Source organism: Agrilus planipennis, unplaced genomic scaffold (genome assembly GCF_000699045.2).
Source record: "Agrilus planipennis isolate EAB-ADULT unplaced genomic scaffold, Apla_2.0 scaffold22, whole genome shotgun sequence".
Lineage (NCBI taxonomy): Eukaryota > Metazoa > Arthropoda > Insecta > Coleoptera > Buprestidae > Agrilus > Agrilus planipennis.
Genome location: NW_020438874.1, coordinates 694,950 through 706,319, shown reverse-complemented (window position 1 = coordinate 706,319; position 11,370 = coordinate 694,950). Strand labels below are relative to the sequence as shown.

Below are 11,370 nucleotides of genomic sequence, written 5' to 3'. Positions count from 1 at the left end.
GGTATTTTTTTTTTAATTGTGCTTATCTGGCTTATTACCCAAGATAGTAAAACTTTAGTGTTACAGGAGGTACCAACAGATCATTATTTCCGAACTTATTATATTGCTGAAAAAGGTCACAGTTGGTTTTCTTCGCCACTGTGCTCCGGTAGTACTCCGCAACATGTAGTTATGTTTAACTACATAAAACACGTGAGTTTACGCAAAAATGCTTAATAAAATTGAACTCGTTTACAAAGTTTCTTTGTTTTCAGTTTTTTTCAGTCTATAGAAACAGGCCTAAGTTTCTTTTCGGCTTTCACGGCCAGTTGTCTCACGATTCTTATAACTTAATCGGTGCTGCCGATGACGATTTATATAAATTTCTCAAAGAATTAAATGATAAGGGACATTTAAACAACACAATCCTGATATTGATGTCTGATCATGGACACAGGTACAATTTAATTAATACATTGTTTCATATAACTAACTGATTAACTAACTTTCTTTGCATTTCCCGAAAACTACAACATCTCACACCCCTAACTGTATATATCTTTACGAACAATTATCTAATCTAGGTATTCCTCGGCTACTCTTTATTCCTGTTTCTGCCTCTAGCATATCTCTAACTAGCCCTTCATATCTCAAAAACTGACCTAAATCTTATCTTTCCTTTTTCTTTTTGACTTCCATTGTTCTTCTATTTACTGTTCCATTAATAAAATATATTTTTTAAATAAAAATATTTTTTTTACGAACGAATAACATATAATTTATAATTTATAAAATTTAATTCATATTTTGAACAAAATTCGCACCTTAAGTGTAAAAATATCCCTTTGTATTTTTTGTGTATTAATCCTAATTTTCAGATTTGCCAGTATAAGAAATACCATTCAGGGAAAGCAGGAGGAGAGGTTGCCCTTTTTTTCATTTACTTTTCCGAAATGGTTTCGAAAAAAATATAAACAGTATTATACGAATTTCGTAAACAACTTAAATACGCTTACTACCCCATTCGATATTTATTCGACTCTCAAAACAGTGATCGATTTGAATACTGTAAAGAACAACACCTTGGACCATCGTTCAATTTCGTTATTCAGCAAGGTTAGTCCTTATACCTTACATATGCAAACAGTACATATGTTTATTTTTGGTCACACCTGCATGAGATACTGTAATATACCTACTAATTCCTAAATGTTTTTATACTAATGTAATTTAAATATTTTTCATTTTCACACAAAATTCTGTCTTTCGTAGTATTTTTTTTCGTTTCAAGAAGATTTAAATTGTATAGCAATACATAGGTACATATGCGAATCCATATCATCATTATAGAGAAAATTTGTAATTNCTGCAACAATAAATATGCAGGTTTTTGTTGTTACAAGGTGAAAGAGTACAAGGGAAAACTAAGTTCAAAAATTAGATTCCAATTTTTAATTGAAAAACTATATTCTTTCGTAATATCGTAGCGTAACAATTTTGACAAAGTTTTTCAGAAAGCATTGTTTCAACAGAAGCTTTGCTTTACAACGTTTCCGACAAAATTAACTTCTGAAACTTATATAAAGAGTTATCATTTTAATTTAAAATTCTAATTAAGCAACTTATGTAATTCCCCTCGGACTTTAATTCGCTCTTTTAATGTTTAATAAATAATGCTATTCCAATTTATACTCATTAAATTTCCATTTGTCTGCATCAATAAAACGAAAAATTTGTTAATCCAATAAAACCTATTACCGCAAAATAAAATGCATCCATATACCTAATCATTTGGTTAATTATTCAATTTACAGCATGTAATCAACACCAAAACCAATTAAGTTATTTATTTTTTAAAAACAACCGCGAACGTTTCGTCTAAAGTTGTCGAACTTCCTCAAGACTACTTTTTGAAACAAAGTAAAAAGTAGACAACTTGAAGCAAGGTATAAGCTAGCCTTAAGAAAATTCATCAACTTAGGGCGAAACGTTGGCGGTTGATTTTCAAAAATGAAGAACTTTTAACGCCGTTTGGCTTTGATTACACGTTGATTACTAGAAGGACAAGAATGGAGAATAAAAATAAATGTTCAACTTACATCCTGTTATAAATCAATATTTATATTTATGTACACCTTAAATTTTTGTAATAAGTTATTTTGGTTTTTGTACGTATAATTCATGATGACCTAATAATATTTTTGTTATTTTCTATTCATACTGAAATTTAAATCAAACAATAATTCGAATTAAACACTTGGAATATTCAAATTATTATTGTTTTGATATAGTAATGTTTCACCAAGAGGTAACACCAAATACCTTCAACATTCAAATTTAAATCTTTATCTGTACACAATTATTTCTAATTTTAGCATATAATTGGGACAACTTTCACTATTTTATGAAACTACTTTTAAAATGTTTTAAAGCCTAGACAAAAATATAAAAAACATTCATTAAATGTCAAAAAAGTAAATAACTGCTTTCGCTCAAATCCACCCTTAGTTTTAAATATTTCTCAAAAAGACATAATGTTAACTACTGAACATTACTGCAAAAGTGCACATTAGATACGTACATAAGTTTATTTACTATGAACCCTTGACTTATTTGGTTCGCATATTTTCACAAAATTGTATCACTATTGTTCACATCACTTTTCACTTTGGAACGCGTTTTTGCAAAGTCCGTTTTTTATCAAGAATGAAAAGCACTAAACGATTAGAATTTAAATAACTTCGAATTGTATTTGCCCACGAACGAAGAGGCAATAACACGCTGAACTTAACTAAGTCCGGCTGCAGCTTGGAAAACGTTTCAGAAAAGGATAGATTGTTAGCGAATTGTTATGTTGAAATAAAGGACAAAACATGTGCCTCGTTATCACGCTTTAAACAACGTGAGTATAGCACGTTTGTTTCAAATTTACAGTCAATAGCAAAAATAATGCGCATGACGTATTTAATAGGTACGTGACGATTAAAGAAGGAAAACTATTGTCCAGAAACACTGCGGCAGGAACGAAAGTCCTATTTATGAGCACGTTGGATTTACATATGCCATTGTTTACATCAATTCATGCAATATGTTAATGGAAAATCAAAAAACTGTTCAAAGGTTCCATGCCTCTATGGCAAAAACGTTCCTACTCCTACGGTGAGAACATTAATTTTACGTTGTTGCTACGTTCCCTGAGGATGTCAGCCGCAGCTGCTTGTGAAACGTCGGATAAACAACTCCAAAGGTGTTCTCACTGTACTATTTTGAATTCTGTAAAAGCCTTCATGGAATCTTAATAAAAATAATAATAATAAATAATTTTGAAACATCCGGAAAATGACAAACAATATTGAAAATATCAAAGTAATTTTAAGGTATCCCTGAAAACTATGTAAGCATCACTTAAGAAAGTGACGAAATTGAAAACATCAAGTGAAAATGTTGAAGCATTGTAAATTTTTGATTTAGTTTGATTATTTTAAAAACTACCTCTACTATGCTCTCTATAGTTTGTCGAAAAAGTATATTTTCCAGTGAAAATTTAATAACACCCTGAACTTTTTCAACCGAATGCTGCATCACAAAATATTCTTTTCTTATTATCAGTAGGCGAATAGTACTAGTAGTAATAGTACAAAGTAATAGTGGTAGTACAAAGTGCTTTGGTACTTTAATTTAGGGGTAGTTTGAATGTTTGCCATTGAAGAGGCGTTATCTTAATTAGATATAAAAAGGAACAAATTATGTAATTAATGTTTCTTCATGTACACTAATAATAAAAAAGACCTTAAAACTATTTTTTCCGAAATTTTAAGCGTATCTACTCCCAAAAAATGTCCCCCCTCTTCATTTTCGCAAATACTGAGAAAAAGTATGAGAAAGATTGGTTTAAACAGAACTTTACGTAAACTTTGCAATATGACCACTGCGGTTATCCTACTATAATTTTTTTTTATTTATNAAAAATATGAGAAACCATAAAATTAATAAAAACTGTAACAAACAATTTTGAAAAAACCAACAGTTGTAGTATATATATTATAAGGTTTAGTTACAAAATCGTTAAATTGTAAAATATTTTGTATTATTTGTTTATTATCAAAAAGCCTAACGTACGCCTACTTTATGGCATTGAAGTGTTCACACATGTAGATACGGAGTAATTGCTAGACACGTAGAATTACCTACATATCTATACAGAGACACACATAAATATACCAGAACTTGTAGACTTTCTTTTTAACTACGATATTGTTAAATAATATTAGTAACATTTGGGGTTACCGGCATTAAAACTGTGGTATGTACTTATTAAGAAACAACCAATTTTTCATTTAATAGATTTGATTTAATAAATTTGCGATAGTTTTTACCAATTTTCAGAAAAATCTAAACTACACAATTTGTAAAATAAAATACCACGTAATTTCTCGGTTTATCTAAACACAAAAATAGCGTCGCAGAGTCTATAAATAAAACACTTTAAGGCACTGTGTCCTGTTTCTGCATAAATGAAATGTATGTAATACAATTACTTTCTAAAGCAATCGGAATCAGTGCCTGTAAGCAACATGTTTATTTTTAAGCAAAACGGTTACATAAACAGCATATTAAATTTTTGCTGTTATGTGACTATACTGAACAAACCTATTAGGTTTTCCCAGTGTCAGGAACAATTGTAGAATGAATCCAAAAAGTTAATTAAATGCTCATCTATTTTCAAGAAGAAAAAATACATAATAAAATAAACTTATAAGTTACATCACGAAGACATTTTCATAAAGTAACTTTTTGATTTGAAATTTATATTTTCTAATTTTATTGCCATGTTTAAATATTCTCCCATTTACAAATAACAACTCGATAAATAGTTATTTCTGTTATAGTTCCTGAAACTATTTTTATGGACGATAAACAGAGCGTAATCCATGTATACTACATCATACATTTGCGAAAAAGTAAATATTTTACATTTTCTGCTAATCTACGGCCTATCGTTTTAAAACGTTAATTTGTCGTTTAAATTACTTCTATATTCGATAATAAATATGATAATATAAGCTATTAAGTTCCTTAATGTTATTATCTCTTACTGCGAACGGAAGAAATAGGGAAGGTTTATTGATTTTCCATATTTTCCCCCCCGGAAAATTCGCGAAACAGACAACCGCAAATCCAGTCGCGTTGTGCGGGTAGTATAAAGAAGTAAAAATTTCCACGCCATCGACATGTGAATTATGTAGTTTATGTGCCAGAAATAAAACAATATCCAGTGTACATACAGTGGTATTACAATACTTTCATTGTTACTAACAAGTTTTACATAGCGCATATCATATCAAATGCAATATGAGTATTGCCGCCCCTCAGAAACGCATCAATATCATTTCCCGCAGTGATTCTTATGAATCTGCAATTAATGATATCCGAACCATTGCTTTTTATTACAATATTTTCTAAAACCTGCACGTTTTTTAAAATATTAAGTAGGTATAGTTACCAATTTTCAGAATAATTTCTTATACCTAAATGCACTAAATCATGGCAGTCTTCAAAATCAGAAAATCGTATTGTAAATTTATTGTCTGGAGTGGCATGATATTCTTTTTAATATTTATTGTTACACGGTGGATAAATTCCTATCAGCTCATCGACGACGTTGACAGAAGAAAGAGAATGTGAGTCACTTATTTTTTTTTTAATTGTTTTTCATATTAAAACAAAAGCTTGCAAGCTATAGCATTAATATTTTACGTTTGCAGACTGATAATGGATCAATATATTAAAGCAAAATCAACTTCCAAGGCTTGCAAACAACCAAATTTGCCCGTATATTCTCCCCAATTGATGCAATTTTTTGAAGAAGTTCAACCAATTGACTGTAGTTCAGCAGGTTCACCGTGGGTATCATGTGAGGTATTCAAACAACGTTTATATGTATAAAGTACCCATGAAGAAAACATACAACACTAATTTTTGTTATAAAAAAACAGTTAATTGAAAATATTATGCATATATTTATATCATACCAGTACACATTTGTCGGCATTTTTTCTTTTTATATCCCAAAAGCGAAAATGTATGATTTGGTAAATGTGTGAAATATCTTTTTTCAACCACGTTTTCCGGGAAATATCTCCTGTTTCTGTAAAAACTGTCCTAAACTAGCCGAATTCTCAAAATCTTTTGAAGGCTTTAAATTGCATTTATTTAACTTACATTGCTTTATTATTTAAATGAAAAAATGGCTGAAAGAGTTTGTAGCAATTTCCCTATGCCACGTCGTNACCATAAAATTAATAAAAACTGTAACAAACAATTTTGAAAAAACCAACAGTTGTAGTATATATATTATAAGGTTTAGTTACAAAATCGTTAAATTGTAAAATATTTTGTATTATTTGTTTATTATCAAAAAGCCTAACGTACGCCTACTTTATGGCATTGAAGTGTTCACACATGTAGATACGGAGTAATTGCTAGACACGTAGAATTACCTACATATCTATACAGAGACACACATAAATATACCAGAACTTGTAGACTTTCTTTTTAACTACGATATTGTTAAATAATATTAGTAACATTTGGGGTTACCGGCATTAAAACTCTTATTAAGAAACAACCAATTTTTCATTTAATAGATTTGATTTAATAAATTTGCGATAGTTTTTACCAATTTTCAGAAAAATCTAAACTACACAATTTGTAAAATAAAATACCACGTAATTTCTCGGTTTATCTAAACACAAAAATAGCGTCGCAGAGTCTATAAATAAAACACTTTAAGGCACTGTGTCCTGTTTCTGCATAAATGAAATGTATGTAATACAATTACTTTCTAAAGCAATCGGAATCAGTGCCTGTAAGCAACATGTTTATTTTTAAGCAAAACGGTTACATAAACAGCATATTAAATTTTTGCTGTTATGTGACTATACTGAACAAACCTATTAGGTTTTCCCAGTGTCAGGAACAATTGTAGAATGAATCCAAAAAGTTAATTAAATGCTCATCTATTTTCAAGAAGAAAAAATACATAATAAAATAAACTTATAAGTTACATCACGAAGACATTTTCATAAAGTAACTTTTTGATTTGAAATTTATATTTTCTAATTTTATTGCCATGTTTAAATATTCTCCCATTTACAAATAACAACTCGATAAATAGTTATTTCTGTTATAGTTCCTGAAACTATTTTTATGGACGATAAACAGAGCGTAATCCATGTATACTACATCATACATTTGCGAAAAAGTAAATATTTTACATTTTCTGCTAATCTACGGCCTATCGTTTTAAAACGTTAATTTGTCGTTTAAATTACTTCTATATTCGATAATAAATATGATAATATAAGCTATTAAGTTCCTTAATGTTATTATCTCTTACTGCGAACGGAAGAAATAGGGAAGGTTTATTGATTTTCCATATTTTCCCCCCCGGAAAATTCGCGAAACAGACAACCGCAAATCCAGTCGCGTTGTGCGGGTAGTATAAAGAAGTAAAAATTTCCACGCCATCGACATGTGAATTATGTAGTTTATGTGCCAGAAATAAAACAATATCCAGTGTACATACAGTGGTATTACAATACTTTCATTGTTACTAACAAGTTTTACATAGCGCATATCATATCAAATGCAATATGAGTATTGCCGCCCCTCAGAAACGCATCAATATCATTTCCCGCAGTGATTCTTATGAATCTGCAATTAATGATATCCGAACCATTGCTTTTTATTACAATATTTTCTAAAACCTGCACGTTTTTTAAAATATTAAGTAGGTATAGTTACCAATTTTCAGAATAATTTCTTATACCTAAATGCACTAAATCATGGCAGTCTTCAAAATCAGAAAATCGTATTGTAAATTTATTGTCTGGAGTGGCATGATATTCTTTTTAATATTTATTGTTACACGGTGGATAAATTCCTATCAGCTCATCGACGACGTTGACAGAAGAAAGAGAATGTGAGTCACTTATTTTTTTTTTAATTGTTTTTCATATTAAAACAAAAGCTTGCAAGCTATAGCATTAATATTTTACGTTTGCAGACTGATAATGGATCAATATATTAAAGCAAAATCAACTTCCAAGGCTTGCAAACAACCAAATTTGCCCGTATATTCTCCCCAATTGATGCAATTTTTTGAAGAAGTTCAACCAATTGACTGTAGTTCAGCAGGTTCACCGTGGGTATCATGTGAGGTATTCAAACAACGTTTATATGTATAAAGTACCCATGAAGAAAACATACAACACTAATTTTTGTTATAAAAAAACAGTTAATTGAAAATATTATGCATATATTTATATCATACCAGTACACATTTGTCGGCATTTTTTCTTTTTATATCCCAAAAGCGAAAATGTATGATTTGGTAAATGTGTGAAATATCTTTTTTCAACCACGTTTTCCGGGAAATATCTCCTGTTTCTGTAAAAACTGTCCTAAACTAGCCGAATTCTCAAAATCTTTTGAAGGCTTTAAATTGCATTTATTTAACTTACATTGCTTTATTATTTAAATGAAAAAATGGCTGAAAGAGTTTGTAGCAATTTCCCTATGCCACGTCGTATTTTTTAAAAAATGATGCTTCCCTTTGATGATCGTATTCAATAGAATTTCCCTGTGTTCGGTTCTCAATTCGCCTGTACTGTATAATGTGGGTATTAAATACTAAAAGAAAACCGCAACTGCTAACTCAAAAATTGCAAATTTCTGATGAATATTCAATATCTAAAATTTTCTATCAGGTAATATTTTGGGATAATGTGCTACAAAAATTGCGTTGCATGTAATAAGTGATTACATATCAATTAATAACATTTCCAGAATTCCGAATGTAAAATTGAAGACGAAGCAAAAAGGAAATTTGGAGAAATTACTTGTACGTTTACTGATCAGATACGAGTAGACGACTTCACTGTAGTATCAGGAAAATCGACGATGAGAACATCCGTCTATATTCTTAGAGATAGTGATGTTGTAAGTCAATTTTGAAATAGTATAACAGTTATTGTTAGGATACACAGCAAGTAAAATTATAGCAAACTCACAACAAAGCATCTGCCGATGCGCCAAGATTTTTAATTATAATTTCCCGAAAATAGTTGCATTCTTATAGAGCGCGCTTTTTATTAGTCACGCTAGTGTGAGCCGTACGGCCAGTTGTCTCGCACTCTTTTTTATCCTGAAACTGAAATTTAGTAAATCATACATGCATTAAATACCTGCAATCTAATGTACAAAACACAACTTCCGAATTGCTAAATTACGTAGATATGTTAGATAAGTAATATAGGAACAAAACATGATAATATGTCATTTTGCTTAGCTTTGCTTATTTTTTCCATATATAAAGTTTGTTGCACTAAGATGCTTCACTCTAGCTGTAGACTAGGCCTTACACCGCGTGTGTATTGTAGCTTCGCTCAATAAATATTTTTAAAAAGACTTTTCCTTAATTTGAGCATATAACAATTGGCGCAGTCAGTAGGATTTGTCAGGTAAAGGCAAATCCGATTCTAATAAAGTTTAAAAATCGATTTACTAAGTGACTACGTGAAGCCGTTTGCTTTTCGTCGGTTCGGTAAACCGGAAACAAAAAACTGTCCAAACGAACTGTCCAAAACTGTGCATCGTTTAAGTTTTGTGCGTTTGCCGAGTTAGCAGTTAGAAGCCGTTTGCTTCGACCTTGCCTAATAAGACCTCCGAAAAAGAAGACTGTCAAAAGGACGTCTCACCCCGTTTCCCTCCTGCGAGGACCAGACCAAGCAGCTGTATGTTTCGAATCATCCTAACCATCGTCACACTAGTGGACTACTCAAGGTAGGTGGTTTGAAGATATTTGCCATTTTCATATTTTTGTACGAAAATCCTTTCCCTATTCCCTAATTGCTTTTATTATCGAATAATTTTGTGTCAATCATGACCGAACAAGGAGACAGTTATTCTAGGAAAGAATTGTCTGAATTAATTCCAAATTTTGATGGTGATAATATTCCATTACACCAATTTGTTGAAACAGTAGATTTTGTTTTCGAAAAAGCAAAAGCCAGTGACCAAGAATATTTATTTAGAATTATTTTAAATCGGTTATCAGGTCGTGCAGGACGAGTGATTCTCGCAAGGCATTATGATAACTGGTTAAGTGTCAAAAATTCATTAATTACTAATTTCGGACTTGAACGTTCCGCTGAATGTTTAATTGCAGACCTCACACGATTTAGAAATACAAATAAGCTTTCCATTAAAGAAACTTATAACAAAATTGCCAAAATTCGCGATGATCTTATCGCAGTAGCTATTGAAAACACTTCTGAGGATGCAAACCCAATTGATGTTCTGTCAGAGTTTATAGATAAAATAGCCAAAACAACATTTTTAAATAATATACCGAAAGATGTTGAAATATCTATTGCTCACGCTCAAGCGCAAAGTTTAGAGGTAGCTTTTTCCTATGCGTATTCGGCGCATAAAAGGTTAAAAGAACGTGAAGATCAGGAGAAATTCGCTCAATTTAAATCTAATAATAATAAACTTTCTCAAAATAGAGTAATAAACAATAACAACAAAAACACATATTTCAAAAAAGAAACCAGTAGTAGTAATGAGTTATCTCCTAGGCCGAGTGCTTCATCAACAAATACGTTTAATAGATCATTTAATAGTAATAACGATAATAATCCAAATCGCCGCTCTTTTGGTACCCCCTTCAAAGGTTTTCCTAAGCAACCCCCAAAAGTTAACACATGCGAGATCCAAACTGAAAATCCCGAATCTGATCCTGAAGATAATGAAGTTGAACTGGACAATTTAAACTTGGATGTGAACGAAGCAGAAGAGGGTTGTTCGTTCAACTAAATGAAAATCCCTCAACCTTATGTAATTTTAAGATTAACACTACCAAAATAATGACAGAAATTGTTCCATTTATTATTTCAAAAATTAAAGGTATTCCAGTCAAATTAATGATTGATACAGGTGCCTCTATAAATTTGATCAAATATAAACCAGAATTGAAAAAATTTATAGATTTTATAGATACTGTTAGTGTTTCAGGATTAAATGCTGATTCGTTTAAAACATTAGGTTCCATCACAACAAAATTCAAGGAAAAAAACGTCAAGTTTCATGTCGCACATTTAGATATAGAATTAGATGGAATACTAGGCATTGAATTTCTTAAAACGTTGAATTGCAATTTAGATTTACATCACAATAACATTTCTTTCTTAGAAAACAACGACAAGATCCCGATTCATTTAAAAAAGGAAACTAAAGTGCTTAATCATATAGTACTTCACAAGCGTGCCGAACAAATAATTAGGATAAAAACTAACTTAAAACCGGGAAGTGAAGGTATTTTGCCAA

General features: G+C 30.7%; 3 protein-coding genes across 5 annotated transcripts in view; all 3 read left to right on the top strand.

Moving 5' to 3' along the window:
• Positions 1 to 54: 54 nt before the first annotated feature.
• LOC112906173 lies at positions 55 to 1,188 on the top strand. Its single transcript, XM_025979927.1, has 3 exons — positions 55 to 192; positions 255 to 436; positions 858 to 1,188. Exons 1-3 carry the CDS (start codon positions 172 to 174, stop codon positions 1,186 to 1,188), a joined length of 534 nt encoding a protein of 177 aa, XP_025835712.1. The 5' UTR covers positions 55 to 171.
• Positions 1,189 to 4,742: 3,554 nt separating this feature from the next.
• Positions 4,743 to 11,370, top strand: part of LOC108732934 — a 31,291-nt gene continuing 24,663 nt past the window's right edge. Inside the window, exon 1 of the mRNA XM_025980323.1 lies at positions 4,743 to 5,511. The gene's annotated coding sequence lies outside the window, so the exon portion shown is untranslated. The remainder of the gene's footprint in view (positions 5,512 to 11,370) is intronic.
• The window catches only part of LOC112906372, an 11,956-nt gene continuing 6,081 nt past the window's right edge, over positions 5,496 to 11,370 (top strand). Inside the window, exons 1-3 of one of the 3 annotated variants that reach the window (XM_025980349.1) lie at positions 5,496 to 5,660; positions 5,745 to 5,898; positions 8,830 to 9,450. In XM_025980349.1, the coding sequence (XP_025836134.1) occupies positions 5,524 to 5,660; positions 5,745 to 5,898; positions 8,830 to 8,997 (459 nt within the window). In that variant the 5' untranslated portion in view covers positions 5,496 to 5,523 and the 3' untranslated portion in view covers positions 8,998 to 9,450. Of the gene's footprint in view, positions 5,661 to 5,744; positions 5,899 to 7,778; positions 7,964 to 8,047; positions 8,202 to 8,829; positions 11,359 to 11,370 lie in introns of those variants that run through there. The other 2 variants (XR_003232299.1, XM_025980344.1) reach the window with 2 other exon arrangements.

Bases quoted from the DNA above. Each gene is read 5' to 3' on its own strand.
- LOC112906173 (XM_025979927.1), top strand. From the start codon at position 172: ATGTTTAACTACATAAAACAC. The intron at 193-254 runs GTGAGTTTACGC...CTTTGTTTTCAG, and splicing joins TGTTTAACTACATAAAACAC to TTTTTTTCAGTCTATAGAAA. The intron at 437-857 runs GTACAATTTAAT...CCTAATTTTCAG, and splicing joins ATGTCTGATCATGGACACAG to ATTTGCCAGTATAAGAAATA.